At 51.2% G+C, this 15,839-nt stretch overlaps 4 protein-coding genes across 5 annotated transcripts; 3 read left to right on the top strand and 1 right to left on the bottom strand.

Moving 5' to 3' along the window:
• The first annotated feature begins 2 nt into the window (after positions 1-2).
• Positions 3-9,252, top strand: ciz1a (cdkn1a interacting zinc finger protein 1a). The gene is made up of 16 exons (XM_067257982.1): positions 3-103; positions 570-872; positions 1,098-1,225; positions 1,562-1,734; positions 1,978-2,122; positions 2,436-2,514; positions 2,745-2,839; positions 3,118-3,245; positions 3,848-4,006; positions 4,518-4,648; positions 4,839-4,932; positions 5,110-5,223; positions 5,383-5,508; positions 5,773-5,845; positions 6,163-6,284; positions 6,421-9,252. Exons 2-16 carry the CDS (start codon positions 694-696, stop codon positions 7,135-7,137), a joined length of 2,463 nt encoding a protein of 820 aa, XP_067114083.1. The 5' UTR covers positions 3-103; positions 570-693; the 3' UTR covers positions 7,138-9,252.
• bbln (bublin coiled coil protein) lies at positions 9,113-10,941 on the bottom strand. The gene is made up of 2 exons (XM_067257986.1): positions 10,405-10,941; positions 9,113-10,036 (listed from the first exon to the last, which is right to left on the bottom strand). Exons 1-2 carry the CDS (start codon positions 10,481-10,483, stop codon positions 9,807-9,809), a joined length of 309 nt encoding a protein of 102 aa, XP_067114087.1. The 5' UTR covers positions 10,484-10,941; the 3' UTR covers positions 9,113-9,806.
• A 39-nt stretch (positions 10,942-10,980) lies between these two features.
• Positions 10,981-12,851, top strand: surf2 (surfeit 2). The gene is made up of 6 exons (XM_067257985.1): positions 10,981-11,144; positions 11,316-11,467; positions 11,764-11,867; positions 12,153-12,332; positions 12,526-12,653; positions 12,743-12,851. The coding sequence occupies exons 1-6, from the start codon at positions 11,070-11,072 to the stop codon at positions 12,830-12,832; spliced, it is 729 nt and encodes a 242-aa protein (XP_067114086.1). The 5' UTR covers positions 10,981-11,069; the 3' UTR covers positions 12,833-12,851.
• On the top strand, positions 12,823-15,749 carry LOC136964071 (uncharacterized). Of its 2 annotated transcripts, XM_067257984.1 has the most exons (3): positions 12,823-12,900; positions 12,998-13,176; positions 13,644-15,749. In XM_067257984.1, exon 3 carries the CDS (start codon positions 13,686-13,688, stop codon positions 15,468-15,470), a length of 1,785 nt encoding a protein of 594 aa, XP_067114085.1. In that variant the 5' UTR covers positions 12,823-12,900; positions 12,998-13,176; positions 13,644-13,685; the 3' UTR covers positions 15,471-15,749. The 2 variants fall into 2 exon arrangements, with proteins under 2 accessions (XP_067114085.1, XP_067114084.1); XM_067257983.1 differs by lacking the exon at positions 12,823-12,900 and having other exon boundaries at positions 12,913-13,176.
• Positions 15,750-15,839: the final 90 nt, after the last annotated feature.

Consider the following 15,839-nt stretch of genomic DNA (forward strand, 5'->3'; position numbering starts at 1 on the left):
CGGTATTGTTGTTCAACTGAAGAAGTCTGCTTTCTGCATTCGCATGATCAATGGGTTTTATTGGGAATCAGTTACACACTGTCTAAAGATTGCAGATTCTAAAGTAGGTATTTCGTCAGATTGTGTTCGTGTAAAATTGATTGTCAAAGTTTGAAAATGTTGAAAGGATTCTTGAAGTCGTAGCTAGTAGTAGCTTGCTGCTAGCTAAACTAGCTAGCTAGGTAGCTCCCGTCAGCTTTGGTAGCATTAGCTGCCTTAGCTTGGTTTGATGGGCAAGTTGTAGTGGCTCTGGTGACTTAAAATTAACTAGGCAGCTGTATTGTTTTTTCGACAAAATGTGTAGGTTAACTATTTTAGGATAGCTACCACACCTTAGCTGGGATGGAAGTTGTTGGAAGTTTTGTCGATTCAATGATTTCGAAGTGAGTCCATCAGCGTCAGTGAACAAGAGGTGCTTGAGCTTGATGCGTTTTGTTAGATGCGCATTACTGATTGCATATCAACATGATGGTTAGATAACAGGTTTATTGCGCATCAGATTATTAAGTGCTTTTTGTTTTTTTCTGAAGAAGAACCAAACCAAGCCGAGGAGGCTTGAACTGAACTGCGCATCTCGGTAAACGGTCGCAACAGAGAAGTAGCTAACTAGCTAGCCTAGCTAGCTTTCAGCTGCACCAACAACAAAACGCCGGCATGTATAATCCTCACCACCACCATCACCAGCAGCAGCAGCAACAACAGTTTCACCAACATCTACGACAGCTACAGCAACTATTCCAGCAGCAGCCTCCTCCTCCGCCTCCTCCTCCACCTCCACCACCTCAACCCCCACCGTCGCACCATGTTGCTCATCACCACCACCAAGCAGGACGGTAAGCCTCTGAACTCGAGGTCGGTGATCAACAGGCCCCTCTTTCTCCTAGTTTTGGCAGGTGTAACAAATGTCAGGCGAACAACGCATCGCATACACAATAATTAAAAAACCTTATATTCACTTCATATCTTAAGTAGATTGTAATTTTTTCTATTTCATGTTTCACTAGCAGTTAATGTTTTGCCAGCATGCTTGCTCATGTTATCCCATGTCTCTGGAGCAGGCCCATGACGGTGCCCCCCCAAGGCCCACCTCCCCCCCGGATGGTCAACCTCTGCCAGGCCACCCAGACCACCATCCTGGCCCCAAACCCCATGCTGCAGGGAGCCCTGCTAATGCAGCAGATGCAGGGTAGGTCTGCTCTCCTGTCATCATCCTCATATAGAACGGGATGTCAAGTGTTGCTCATGGTTACGGTCATATGCTGATTCGTCTGTGTTGTAGCAGTGGGCTGTACCTTCCAGCGTCACTTTGTATGCATCTAAGACATCTCCCCTCTGTCTCTCCCCTTCTCCTCTCCTTCTCTCCCCTCTCCTCCCCCCTCCGCTCTGTCTCTCCTCTCCTTCTCTCCCCTCTCCTCCCCTCTCCGCTCTGTCTCTCCCCATCTCCTCTCCTTTTCTCCCCCCTCCTCCCCCCTCCCCTCTGTGTCTCTCCCCATTTCTTTCCCCCTCCGCCCTCCTCCTCCAGGGAACATGCGGGGTTTTGCCATGGGGGGGCAGCAGTTTCGCCAGTTCTTCTCTGCGGGGGCGCGGGCCTCCCTCCTGGGGCCTGTGCCCATGGGCGTGGCCATCAAGACCCCCCACATGAGCTTTCCTGCACGCCACTTCCACCCCCATGCCCGCTACTACAACAACAACATGGTAAACATGGCCACCAGCCCAAACCTCTCATGTATGTCCTAGTATTGTGTGGTGTGATGGGGCTGTTGGTGCTGCAGGAGTATTGTGTGGTGTGATGTTGTTGTGGTGAGCTGATGGTGCTGTTGGTGCTGCAGGAGTATTGTGTGGTGTGATGGTGTTGTGGTGAGCTGATGGGGCTGTTGGTGCTGCAGGAGTATTGTGTGATGGTGTTGTGGTGAGTTGATGGTGCTGTTGGTGCTGCAGGACTTTTCCTCCCGGCAGGGGGGCAGGAAGCGGGACAGCGAGCAGCGAGCCTCCGGCAGTGCAGACTCACTTCCTGCCAGCAGCACTGATGCACTTCCTGTGGCAGCCGGCTCTGTGGGGAGGAGCAGTGACCACACCCTCGGAGGTAGGGTTAGGGACCTCAGACGCTTCTGTCCTCTACCCCCCTCCCCTATCTCACCCCCCTCCCCTATCTCACCCCCCTCCCCTATCTCACCCCCCTCCCTTATCTCACCCCCCTCCCTTATCTCACCCCCTCCAGTATGTGAGAAGGAAGCATAAACTAGCCTAGTCTACACTGTGGAACTGCTAGATGTGAAAGAACAATAATCCAATGTGCAGTTGAGTAAGGAGGTCTGTGCTGCAGAGAGAAGAGGTCTGTGCTGTGGAGAGAAGAGGTCTGTGTTGCGCGCCTCTTAGAGTTTCCTGTTTTCCCCCAGATGGAGGAGTGGGGGGGTTAGACGCGCCCCCTGAGCCCCCCGAGGAGGAGCCGGTCCTGAAGAAGCTGCGGACAGAGGGGTGAGTGGGAGGCTGGGGCCCCCATCAAGGATGAGCCATGCCCGTCCATTACCCATGAGTCCGTGACCCATGAGTCCGTGACCCATGAGTCCGTGACCCCCATGAGTCGTTGTTTTGTAGTTGTAACTTGCTCATGAACACCAACATGGGCCAGCTAACGGTGGCAAGATTGTTGGTTTCTTCCTGTGCTCTATCTTACTTCCTATACTCTTTCTTTCTGTCTCGCTCAGCTCAGAGGAGCCTGTGGAGCAGTCCACTGTGCAGACAACCGGAGTGCTGGGTGGTGTGGAGTGTAAGAGCCCAGCAACAGACAGCCAGCCTGGAGGTGAACACACCCTTCTCTAGTTTTGGACTCTTCCAAGTCTCCTCAGTTCAGAACCTTCATACTCTCAGTATCTGATCCTTAAAAACATATAAATTAACTTGTTAATCTCTCCACTTTGGATAACAGCTTCTGCTAAATTCACACATTGTTAATACAAATCTATGTAGTAATGTGAAGAAACTACGAAGGATATTGTAATGTAAGATGTGAATGTGGTGGTGTAGTGTGAGACTTGGATGACCAGGCCGGAGGTAAACTATCCCATGTCTCCTCCCCAGACTGTGAGCTCCTGGAGGAGGGAGGCAGCACTGCCGAGGCTGCGGAGGCCCTGGAGGAGAGCAGGGCCGTGGAGGAGAGCAGGGCCGTGGAGGAGAGCACGGCAGTGGAGGAGAGCACGGCAGTGGAGGTGAGCAGGGCCGTGGAGGAGAGCAGGGCCGTGGAGGAGGGCAGGGTCGTGGAGGAGAGCACGGCCGTGGAGGTGAGCAGGGCCGTGGAGGAGAGCAGGGCCGTGGAGGAGGGCAGGGACGTGGAGGTGAGCAGGGCCGTGGAGGTGAGCAGGGCCGTGGAGTAGAGCAGGGCTGTGGAGTAGAGCAGGGCTGTGGAGGTGAGCACGGCTGTGGAGGTGAGCAGGGCTGTGGAGTAGAGCAGGGCTGTGGAGGTGAGCAGGGCCGTGGAGGTGAGCAGGGCCGTGGAGGTGAGCAGGGCCGTGGAGGTGAACAGGGCCGTGGAGTAGAGCAGGGCCGTGGAGGTGAGCAGGGCCGTGGAGGTGAGCAGGGCCGTGGAGGTGAGCACGACCGTGGAGGAGGGCAGGGCCGTGGAGGAGGGCAGGGCCGCGGAGGAGGGCAGGGCCGCGGAGGAGGGCAGGGCCGTGGAGGAGGGCAGGGCCGTGGAGGAGGGCAGGGCCGTGGAGGAGGGCAGGGCCGTGGAGGTGAGCAGGGCCGTGGAGGTGAGGAGGGAACATTTTAAATATCTGTATACGCTCTGTGTGTGTGTGTTTGGAAAAAGCAGGTCGAGAGAGGAGAGCTGAACCTGCAGGACTCTGAGGAGGCTGGCGCGGAGGCCAGAGGGGAGGCCGGCCCCCTGCCAGGCCCCCAAGAGGAGGGGAGCGGCGAGGCAGCTAACAGGTTCTACTGCTACATCTGCAACATCACCTGCCACAACCAGCAGGTACTAAGGAAACCCTGCACTCTCTCTCACACACAACGGTACTTTTGGTAAATATAGGGGACCTTACTGTGTTATTGAGGAGGGCTGCGGAGGTGAGGAGGGCTGTGGATGTGAGGATGGGTGAGGAGGGCTGCGGAGGTGAGAAGGGCTGTGGAGGGAGAGGATGGCTGAGGAGGGAGAGGATGGGTGAGGAGGGCTGCGGAGGTGAGGAGGGCTATGGAGTCAGAGGATGGGTGAGGAGGGCTGCGGAGTTGAGGAGGGCTTTGGAGGTGAGGATGGGTGAGGAGGGCTGTGGAGGTGAGGAGGGCTGTGGAGGAGAGGATGGGTGAGGAGGGCTGTGGAGGAGAGCAAGGCTGTGGAAGCTTCTTGTCAGTCACTTTGGATAAAAGCGTCTGCTAAATGAATAAATGTTAATGTATAGGACCTTGCTGACGTTGTTAAAGCCGAACAGCTTTAACATCAGTGTGATGGACTGAGTGAGCTGTGTAACAGCTTGCGTGTGTGTGTGTAGAACTTCCAGGGCCACATGAACGGCCTGTCCCACCAGCAGAAGATGATGGAGATCCAGCACATGAGCAACGCCTGCTTGGTCACACTGCTGCCCCGCGTACAGGAGACACTGCAGGGCGCACGCCGGGACGGGTACACACACACACACACACACACACACACACACACATCTGCACACAATACATGATTCACACTAGTGTGTGTGTTAGTGTCTCAGGGAGAAGAGACCAAACACACAGACGTCTACACACACACGTGCGTATACACACACGCACACATCTACACACACTATACATGCTTCACACTAGTGTGTGTGTCTCAGGGAGAAGAGGCCAGGGCTGCAGCGATGGTGTGCCTCCTGTCAGACACATTTCACCAGCAATGTCCTGGAGCACCGCCGGACAAAGGAGCACAAGGTCTGATTACACTGCCCTCACTTCCTGTTACACTGCCCTCACTTCCTGTTACACTGCCCTCACTTCCAGTCACACTGCCCTCACTCTGTCACACTGCCCTCACTCCAGCAGAGCATACTGTACACTGTGCCCTGGTAGCTGACTAGGATGTAATCCTCGCCCTGTGCTTGTCCGCAGCGGTCCAGCTGCATGGCCAGCCCCTCCTGCACGGTGTGCAAGAGGCTCTTCAGGACTCCTCGTCTGTTTGTGCAGCACATGCAGTCTGACGAGCACGGGCAGAGGGTGCAGGAGGTGTGTGTAACCCTAACCCTCAGTCACTAAGGAGACACATTCTGCTTTCTCTATGTTGACTATGCTGTTAAATGTTACTCTACCACAATAGTTAGAAATACAGTTTGTCCTGGATTAACTGTCCTCTCTCATCTCTCTTTCCTCCTCTTCTTATTGCAGCTTCGAGAAGAGAGCGGACCGGAGGCCCTGGCCGAGATGGTTGCCATGGATGCAGACGGCTGCTATGTTGACGATGGGGAGGAAGAGGAGGAGGGGGAGGGGGAGCAGGACAGCTCTGACAGACAGGTAAGTCTGTGTGCACCCCTTTACCTTTTACCTAACCCTGAGTGATAGACAGTCAGATGTAAACCGAGTACAGGAGGTGAGATGATATAACTACAGTACAGGAGGTGAGATGATATAACTACAGTACAGTAAGTGAGATGATATAACTACAGTACAGTAGGTGAGATGATATAACTACAGTACAGGAGGTGAGATGATATAACTACAGTACAGTAGGTGAGATGATATGAGGTCCTGAGGTGATGTGATGCTACCGTCCTACAGGAGGGCAGCCGGCGGGAGGTGGCCCTGGAGGACATGGCAGATGATGAGGAGCACCAGCCAGACACGGTGTACGGTAAGGAACCTCCTCCTCGCTGTCTCCTCCTCCTCGCTGTCTCCTCGCTGTCTCCTCCTCCTCGCTGTCTCCTCCTCCTCGCTTTCTCCTCCTCCTCGCTGTCTCCTCCTCCTCGCTGTCTCCTCCTCCTCGCTTTCTCCTCCTCCTCGCTGTCTCCTCCTCCTCGCTGTCTCCTCCTCCTCGCTGTCTCCTCGCTGTCTCCTCCTCCTCGCTGTCTCCTCCTCCTCGCTTTCTCCTCCTCCTCGCTTTCTCCTCGACTCCCGCTCCCCCCTTGTGTCTTGAAGCATTGTCACATCCTGTGTTGCTTCCTGTCGTAGGCTCCAGCTTCCTGGTTCCTGTGGCTGGCTTCCTTTGCCGCCTCTGTCACCAGTTCTACCACTTCGAGTCATCCGCCCGGCACACACACTGCACGTCCCTCGAGCACTTCAACAACCTCAAGGTTGGTTGTCTGCAAGTGGCAACAGAAAACGCCCAGTTACTCAAAGCTAAGCAGAAGATAAATATTCTAAGCAGAAGATAAATCTTCATGTCCCTCTGTCTCTCCCTTTCTCCCTCCCTCCCTCTGTCTAAAACAGAAGTTCAGAAGCCTGCAGAGCCAGAAGGCCGCAGCGCCCCCCCTGCATCCGCTGGCAGAGGCCAGCCTGGACGGTCTGGAGGAGAGTGGCGGCCACCTGAGCTCCGGGTCCGAGTGCCTCTCTGGGGATGAGCTTCTGGAGTCAGACGTGGAGGAGCCAGGCCTCAGCCACTCTGCCCTGCTGCAGCCCACCGTCAGCATCACCAGGCTGGCCTCCAGCCTCTTGCTCCAACCTCAGGACCACCAAGACCCCCACTCGCCCCAAGACCCCCAAGACCCCCAGCCCCAAGACCTCCAGGACCCCCAGCCTCAGGACCACCAAGACCACCAGCCCTCCCAGGACCACCAAGACCCCCAGCCCCAAGACAACCAGCCCCCCCAGGCCTTGTTCATACCAGTACAAGAGGACGTCCCCTCCCCCAGCCCCCCTGCAGACCTCCCCTCCCCCAGCCCCCCTGCAGACCTCCCCTCCCCCAGCCCCCCTGCAGACCCCGAGGAGGGGATCCTGTTCCAGGACAGCCCAGAGCAGCTCTGCCCCCTGGGGCTGGAGGTGACCGGAGAGGAGGCTGCCTCTAACCCTGCCTTGGTTCCAGGAGAGGCAGAAGAGGTGGAGGAGGAGTTGAAAGAGGCTGCCCCTGTCCCAGAAGAGAAGCCCAGCGTGGGGAAGGCTAAAGCTGCTCCCAAGCGCAGGTCTGGCAGGGCAACAAGGAGGCGGTGAGAGGTGGAGGGAGATGTGGGAGAGTTGCTTGGTAGATCTCAGCTGTGAAGGTGCGTTACAAAGACACACTCCCCTCATTCAGAAAGAGTCCTGGCTCCTCTAAACTGTTGGGATTTCTTATAACATCCCACTGAGCACCTGTGGGAGCATTTAACAGAAACATGTCTGCAGTAGTGGAATCAGAAAACAAATTATGTTACTTCTTAAAGTGTTAAATGAATCATGCGGGAAAAAATGTGGGGTCGATTTCAGCTCGATTAACACGTGGTGTTGGAGGCAGCTGACAAAGCTGGTGCTGTTGAACAAGGTCTTTATTTTCACATTGTGGCTCTAGAGAAGTGCCGTCTTCTAGTGAGGTTCTAGAATGTAGCAGCTCTGCTGATCTGAGTTCAGCATTTTTAGCAGGTGACCTGATCTGAAACTATTGTGTGGGGTACTAAAAAAATAAATATTAAAAATATTTTAAAAATAAAGAAATAAAAAAAATAATACAAAACAAGGTTTGAACGGTACTTTTGCTTGATTTGATCCTAGTTTTGTTGAAGTGCTTTTTGTCATGGACAGTGTAACGAGGAAGTCCCTAACTGGAGACTTCTCAGGCTCTGATTGAGACCGTTCTAGATGGGGGGGTTTTAACTGAGCCAGTCTCAGAACCCCATGGTGCTGGTGCTGCCGGCTGTGGGTGTTATGGTAACAGCAGGCCAGGGCACTGATAGGCCATCTCAGTCCTACCAGGAAGCAGTATCAGACAGCTGGGATCCAAGTATCCAATCAGCTATTTCCTGTTGCAAGTGCTGGAATGTATCGCCTGTCGTGGTTACTGAAACTCCTTTTGTCGGATATTCAGATTGTGCCGGATCTTGGAAGTGGAGTCTATTTGCTTTTATTTCCTAAATAAAATTCCTTAATACAGTAGTGATCTTACAGGTAGGCTACCTCAAATGCATTTGTCCAGGAGAGGGGCGTTTCCACTCGCCTACACAACAGCCACCCCTCTGGTTACTACCAATGCCAGGTGTCTGTGACATCACAGACTAAACCTTCAAAGTTCCACAAGACCAGAAAACTGTCCTTTTTAGATAAAATTTTAACTTTGGCCTAGAGTAGAGCAGGTTTTACTCTTGTTTTGATTAAACAGCTGCAAAATATTTTTATGCAAGGTTCAGCTTTCATTCTCATTTCCCTTGCTGATGGGAACAGTCACCAGCCCTCCCTGATGGGAACAGTCACTAGTTCTAAGTGGACCTGGTCAGTGTGGTCAGTGTGGCTAGACCCATCAGCTAACCCTTCTGGACAGAAGGCTTAATGATGCTCACACCAGCCAACTGACAAATGTGCTTTGTACTGTATATGAGGTGTGGATAGTTTAGTGATGAATCACTCTACCTTAACTTTGTCGCTTTTGTCATTTGTTTTGCACCCACCCCTCACAATACCCTCAAACGTAATCTGCTCCAACGCTATGGACTACAAGGAACCCATGTAATACTGTGTACGAGCATCTCTCGTTTGGCTTCATCGTTCCGCTGGTATCAGTTCTAGAACTGTCCAGAGGACATGCCTCTCGTGGCCAGATGTTGTGTGTGTGTGAAGCAGACTTGCAGCTACAGGATGAATAACCAGCAGCTCAACCACCGTGAGAGCACCAGCGCTAGACCCATCCGCTGGCAGCATCCTTCTTCATAGCAAATACATGTCTAACTCCAACAGTGGAGTTGTGGATTCTGTATTTTATTTCACTAAATTGTGTAGCTCTCTGTTTCATTCACAAATGTGTTCCCCTTTTTGAAATGAGGGGATTACATCTTGGGATGTGGGACAGTAAAGTAGTGTAACACTGATGCGCTGCAGCAGTACATGGCCAGTTTGAGGAACAGAGGGGAGAGAGGTCTGGGCATGTGAGGATACAATGCTGGTCCTTTTTAGATACAGCTCAACTAAATCAGAAAGAAACTTCAAACAAAAGATGTATGTTTCCAAATGTATTTTTATTCTGCAAATGACAGATGAACAAGTGATGTTTTCTAGAAGCTGCAAGTTTAATGTATTTTTGGATGTTTGTTTTCTGTATTGGGGTCATTTTAATTTATAATAAAATTTGACAATTGCTTGCCACATTGATTCATATCTGCTCACTATTCACCTTGAACAATTATACAATAAAACGACTTAAATAGATATACTGGAGAAACAAAAACCTTCCCTGTTTCATATTGCACTAGACCAGACGGCACACATGACCTCTTTGATACATCTCCAGTGTATGTTCCCTATAGGCCTACGATGAGTCAAGACAGCGAACAACACAACCATATTTAATGCATAGGTAAATGATTATGAAGAGGCTATATATTGATTAGCAAATCAATGGAAAAACTCGGAGGAACGATGAAAGCAGTCAGCATTTGGCTCATTGTGTAGTTAATAGCAGGAACCGTACTGAGGGTGCTGACTAGAACCAAAGAAAAATCCGGAAGTGCTACATAATTTGGACAACGAACATAAAGCCCCTTTCCATCCTCTACACAATGCGTCTGCACTACAGCACACTTCAGGAAACGTTCACACGGGTGGGTGGAGTGTTGCTGAGGACTGTTATGGGAAGAGCTCTAGCCTCGCTTTACGTTATAGTCCGTTACAGCTGAACAATGTTGCTGTGTTAACGTCCTTCACTCTGACTCTCCGTCCTTTTCCGCTTCGGCAGGTGAGGACTCGTCCTGCATCGGTTTATCCTCCGCGGAGGCCGTGGGAGCGCTCTGCTGGGCTCGCATCTCATGTCTCACCTGCCGGTTAGCCGCGAGTAACTCCTGCAGTTTGCCGTTCAAAGAGTCGTTGCGCTCCTCCAAGTCATCCAGACACGAGTTGATCTGATCCAGCATTGAGTTGATGGCTGCGTACTCTTCCAAGAGAGTGGAGAGTATGGGAATTAATTAGTTTACAAGTTGCCAAACAGGACCATAGCTTTAGTAGCCTAATTAACCTTTAGGTAGGAGATACATCTGTCTTAGAATAACACTATTTGTGTAATGGGGCACTGGATCTCATGCTAACACACCTCGTGATGTCTGACACACAAAAAATAATTAGGTGAGGCACAATTTCTCACTGTTTATGAACATGACAGCACTTTATGGCAAAAATAACGGATTACACATGTAATCTAGCTACTGTGGGTATTCCGTCATGTCAATGAATCGACAACGTTGAGGCAGATAATAGAGTCAAAAGTGATCGTACAGAAACCAGAAACACAAGCTAGAAATATACCTTCTACGCTGAACTCGTCCTCGTCGTCGATAATGCCGTCGTCCATAGAGAGGTCGGGATCTCCATTTGGTCCCGACATTGTTTGTGAATGTTATTGAAATGGTCAACCTACTGTGCTAACTGTCTAGCCCAGGTCGGCCAGCCACTCACAATACGAGATGTTACAGATGCAAGTAGGCCTACACCAATATTGATGTGTATCCTGAGTATATGTATCTATCGAGCGTCAAGGGATCAAATAAAGAAGAGAGACAGATCATTGATTTGTGACAGATGAAATGGACTGTGCTCCTAGCTTGATTCTACTGTCAGCTGACTGGGGTCCGACTAGTCTCGAGGTTACCTACTGTGATGCCTACAAGTAATTGTCAAATCAATAACGCAAAACTGACAGGACAAACGCACATTTGCATTAACAGCTACGATTTGTGTCTTTGTGAATTGATATAGATGTTTCGACAAGAAGATATTGTAGATGGTAAGAGATTTTACACGACGGGCTATTTCGTGGTCTCCTTGGCTGTGTTTACGTTACGATGAACCGTCAGTAGATGGCGCCAGAGTGCGACTTGCATCTGCTGCGGTCGAAAACGTTCCAGGAGAAGAGAACCCACGTGTGTGCAAATTGTCAGGGGTGTAGCATTTTTTTTTACTTTCTTTTGAATATGGACGAGCTACCAGCAGACCTTAAAGCCTTCCTTCTAAATCACCCGTTTCTTCAACTGACGGATTCCAAAAAGGTGTGCTGGCTATTAACTGGAATTATGTGGTTGCTTAATGATAAACTAACTGCTAAATTACTAGCTACCGTTTGCCAGGTCTCTGCTACCATTCGCTGCACACCTGTGTTGCTATGGAACAAGCTCGCTAGCGACAATGTTTTCTGACTCCTCTCCTCTGTTTATTATTAGATAAAATGCTCTCTCAACGGACACGAGTTCCCTTGCAGTCTTACAGAGCTACAGAACTTCACCAAGGGAAAGAAGTATGAGAAACTAAGCGCCACAGCAGAGTTCAACTACAGCCAGTATGAACCGCATGTGGTACCAAGCACGAAACAAGCGTGAGTATTGGGCTCGGTTTCGTTGTAGTTAGAATATCTTTAAGGAGCTTGCGGATAGGCACTAACGTTCATAGTTAGGTATATACTAATTTCAATTTATCTGACCACTTGTTAATTAAAGAACATTAGAACCTAAGTCATTCATTGTCATTACGTTTATTCTAGCCGTTGGTTCTCTTATCTTCGTTATGTGTAATTAACCATTCCGTTGACTTTTTCGGAGAAGGCTCAATATGCTTAATAAATTACATTATTTTGTCCCTGCTCAACAAGTACCACATGCCTGTGTACCTCAGGAATCAGCTGTTCTGTAAACTGACGCTCCGACACATCAACCGCCTGCCTCACCATGTCCTGCGGCACGTCAACGGGAAACGCTTCAAGCGGTCACTAGAAAAATGTTAGTACACATGCACACGTTTCATTATGTTAAGGTATTGGACATGATAACATAAATAAACTCTTGGTCTCAACCATTTTGATATGGTCCTTCCACTAATGTCCTGAAGCATGGATTTCATATCAGTTATACATGTCACATCTTCCACAGTAGTAGCCGACTTCTAGTTATACATTAAATATTGATGCCATCCATTACATTACATGTGATTCATTTGGCAGATGTGTACATGCAACATCTCCTGAGACGGATGTTCCTCTGTGTGTGTACCCTGCCCTTCCCCAGATGAGGAGTGTGTGCAGCAGGGCGTGGAGTTCGTCCCGGTGTGCTTGCAGAAGAAGAGACCCAGAGACAGTGGGGCGGAGAGGGACCGGGGGCGCCAGCGGGGGAGCGCCTCTTGGGAACCAAGCACCAGCGACGATGGCGGGAGTGACTCTGAGGACAGCATGAGTGACCTGTACCCCTGTTAGTACTGCTGCACCCCTGCAGGACTGCTGTAACCTAGCTAGTACTGCTGTACAGTTTGCTGAGTGTTTATGGATTCTGATTGGCTGTTGGATGCTGTGAGGGGATAGCTGAATACTTGGTCAGTACCATGTGTGTACTGGTGAGGCTGACGGGTAAGGGCTGGTGGAGACTGACACCTCTGTTCTTGTAGCGTCCATGTTTCCTGCAGAAGAGACAACAAAGGATGCGGAAGAACAGACAAAGGAGGATGACTTTCAAACAGACGAGGAAGAGGAGGAAATGGAAGTAGATAAACAGGCTCCACAGAAACGCAGAAAGGTCAGCGTCCTTTATCTTCCACAACAATTTATAGTCGAGGCTGGTGTCTCATTGTATTGGTGACATTGTTCTCATTTTGGCCTCTACAGGTTCAAGGTTGTCGTTTCCAGAAAAAGTTCAAGAACCACAAGGAAAGAAAAGGCTCAAATAACGGCGCAAAGATTACAAATGGAAAATAAAAAACTTTCTTGACTGTCATTCCAGACTGTTCTTGTTAAGCTTTTAGAGTCACATGGAAAACAAACATGTAAGATGTAACATGCATATATAGTTTATAATGTTGCCACTTAAATATATTAATTGGTGTTTCACTTATAATGTATTTTTTTGCGTTATCGTCAAAGCTATTTTCCCATAAAGGAGAGCGGTTGCATATTGTTTACCATCTTGCTGAGAGCCTCTGTCGCACAGGGAATGACGTAGGCAGAAGGAGGCGGAGACAAATCTCACCACATGCAGAGCAGTGTTTTTGCAGATCGTGTTTCATTTTGGATCATACCTAACATTATCAGAAAACGCGTTTGTGAGTATGCATTAAAATGTCTTGAGTGGGATTGTCAGATTGCATGTTCTGTCATTCTCATGTTGCACTTAAAATCGCAACATCAACACAAGTGGGGGAGGGAACCGCACAAAGACGGGCAGTCCCTTCCATGGCTCTTCGGGGAGTCTCCTCCCAATCCGAAATGCTGCCATCGTCATGTTAAATCAAAACCTTGTTTGAAAAGGAAATGTATTATATGTATGTACTTATCCCCTGTTTACACACCTTTTGTTAAGATTATTAAAACAAATAGAAACGCGTCAGTTGGCGTGCTTGTGTGAACAATCTTCGCTGTGATTAATTAGCTAAATAGTTGATGCGAGTTATGCACACAAATAAACCTTCTACCGTTTAGTGCTGAAGCTGTTAGCTGTTTGTGCCATGATTTAGCGGGGATAAGAATTTACAGTGTTTTTCTGACATTTGACTTTATTCACTTGTTACAGGAACGCAAATAATCTGGAGTCTAGCTGGTGCAGCTGGAGGACATGGCCACATCATCTCCACGCTTCACATGGTGTGACTGTCGGAAGCACAAGATCCCCGTGAAGGACACCCACGAACTGTGTCTGCACTGCTTGGGCCTCCAGCATGCTAAGGAGGCTGTGCTGGAGTATGGCAAGTGCCCCCACTGTGCCAGCATGGACTGGAGCACCTGCATCAACCGTCTGACCAAGGTGCAGGAGGTGATGCACCGGGAGAGCCAGCAGCGGAAGCATGAGGCGGCACGCTCCGAGGTCCAGCCCAAGCCTGAGGCCTCCGCAGCCCCCATCAGCCAGCCCAAAGCTGAGCCGGACCCAGGCCCCACCCTGCCACCTGCCCACCTCTCCCCCGCTGCCTCCACCCACCCCTCCAGCATTCCAGTCGTGTTCACCCTCCTCCCGCCTCCCCCGCCCCAGATGGCCCTCGGCCCAGGGGGATCCAGAGCTGCTTACCTGTCCCAGCTGGCCGTGCAGCAGTCCGCTGACTCCACCCCCTCCATCAGCCACCTGGGCCCTCACGGCCTCACCGCCATCTCACGCAAACGCCGCCACTTCTCCTCATGTCGATCCCGCTGCTCCCAGCGGGCCAAGAGGAGCCGGGCGGGTCACAGGCGGAGGCACTCCCCCTCCTCCTCCTCCTCTTCCCCCTGCTGGAGCTCCGGGGAGGACTCTTGTGCATCGGGAACGGGACGGAGGTCCGGGCGGGGGACGGGGCGGGGCAGGCGGAGGCACCGTGAGCTGCTGGAGGTGCTGCAGCAGAGGCTGGTTGCCCAGCAACAGGCCGTACACATGCAGTGGAGCCTCCTGGATAAACGCATTGAGGCTCTGGAGAGGAGACCCGCGGAAGCCGCTACGCTGCTCTCTGTGTCCTCCCAGACCTCCTGCGCTCCTCAGAAGACGTCACGGGACGTGCAGCAGCAGAGGGAACAGTTGGGCTCGTCCAGTGAGCAGCTGGTCACGGCTTCCATCACCGTGGTGAAACAGGAAGAGGAGCCTTCGTCCATCTCATCCGTCTCCAGGCCTTTGAGCGACGCAGAGCGGGAGGAGGCCTCCCAGTCTGCAGACGCCCTCTCCCAGCAGGACCTGCTAGAGGCCAAGGAGCTGCAGAGTCTGGTGGCGCGAGCAGCCAGCTACCTGGGTGTAGACTTCCCCAGCTCAGCATCTGGCCCTCCAGACCCCACCATGGTGCCAGAGTTTGAGGAGCTAGTCCAGAGCAGCTGGCAGAACCCGGCCAGCTCGCTGCCCCACCGGGAACACCTGTCCCGGCTGTACCGCCTCCACGACTGGCAGTCCCCTGCCTACCAGCAGATGCCGCAGGTCAGCTGCTTCATGTCGGCCATCTTCCAGGCGGTGACACCCTCGGAGAAGAAGGACTCCCCGCTACCAGCGGAGCAGCTGCGTGTGACGGAGATGCTGGTGGAGAAGATGTACGAGACGGGCGGCATGCTAGCCAAGACGGCCAACTACCTGCGCTACCTGTCGGACTACCAGAGACGGCTGCTGGAGGAGGTGGCCAAGGACCAGCACGCCCAGCGCTTCGGGACCGTTCTGGACGAGCTGAAGCTCATCGGACAGTTCACCCTCCTCATGTCGTCCCATCAGGCGGAGCTCTCAGGGAGGGTCATGTCCGCTTCAGTGGCCGTCCGCAGGCAGATCTGGATGGCCAAGACCAGCTACACCGACTCTCTAAAGGCCACAGTGGCTGACCTTCCCTTCGTGGTCAGCCACGCCTTTGGGGTGGGATCTGGCCCCAGCTCCTCTGGGACCAAGCAGGAGGTGGCCGAGGGCTAGCCTGAGGAGCTAGCTGTTCCTAATACGTTTCCTGTAACATTGTGTTAAGCTAGGTTACAGCTACAGAATCAAGGTCTGACTTGTGTGTTAGACATCAACTATATAGTATTCTGCAGTTTATCAATTATTTCATGTTGTGTTTGTTTTTCTTTACAATAAGTTTTTTTTCACATGACTATAGGTAGTCTTTATAAACACAGTCAAACGTTCACGTCTCTGCCCTCTACCTCACTCCCACTGTTCTGCAGAGATTTATTTTTTAAGTAGCCAACAATAAAAGTGCCCTGACTACTTTACTCTGGTCATTAAATCTACCTTCTTGGGGTTCACACTAAAGCTTGAGATTGATACCTGTCTAAAATGTTAAAC

This window comes from Osmerus mordax, chromosome 20, assembly GCF_038355195.1.
Source record: "Osmerus mordax isolate fOsmMor3 chromosome 20, fOsmMor3.pri, whole genome shotgun sequence".
In the NCBI taxonomy this organism is placed as follows: Eukaryota; Metazoa; Chordata; class Actinopteri; order Osmeriformes; family Osmeridae; genus Osmerus; species Osmerus mordax.

What these genes read in the sequence shown, in the direction of transcription:
- ciz1a (XM_067257982.1), top strand. Translation starts at nt 694, where the DNA reads ATGTATAATCCTCACCACCACCATCACCAGCAGCAGCAGCAACAACAG. An exon ending in AACAGACAGCCAGCCTGGAG is followed by an intron (nt 2,840 to 3,117) that starts GTGAACACACCC and finishes TCTCCTCCCCAG; the next exon opens with ACTGTGAGCTCCTGGAGGAG. An exon ending in GCCGGACAAAGGAGCACAAG is followed by an intron (nt 4,933 to 5,109) that starts GTCTGATTACAC and finishes GCTTGTCCGCAG; the next exon opens with CGGTCCAGCTGCATGGCCAG.
- bbln (XM_067257986.1), bottom strand. Translation starts at nt 10,483, where the DNA reads ATGTCGGGACCAAATGGAGATCCCGACCTCTCTATGGACGACGGCATT. An exon ending in GGACGAGTTCAGCGTAGAAG is followed by an intron (nt 10,037 to 10,404) that starts GTATATTTCTAG and finishes CTCTCTTGGAAG; the next exon opens with AGTACGCAGCCATCAACTCA.
- surf2 (XM_067257985.1), top strand. Translation starts at nt 11,070, where the DNA reads ATGGACGAGCTACCAGCAGACCTTAAAGCCTTCCTTCTAAATCACCCG. An exon ending in AACTGACGGATTCCAAAAAG is followed by an intron (nt 11,145 to 11,315) that starts GTGTGCTGGCTA and finishes GTTTATTATTAG; the next exon opens with ATAAAATGCTCTCTCAACGG. An exon ending in CAAGCGGTCACTAGAAAAAT is followed by an intron (nt 11,868 to 12,152) that starts GTTAGTACACAT and finishes GCCCTTCCCCAG; the next exon opens with ATGAGGAGTGTGTGCAGCAG.
- LOC136964071 (XM_067257984.1), top strand. Translation starts at nt 13,686, where the DNA reads ATGGCCACATCATCTCCACGCTTCACATGGTGTGACTGTCGGAAGCAC.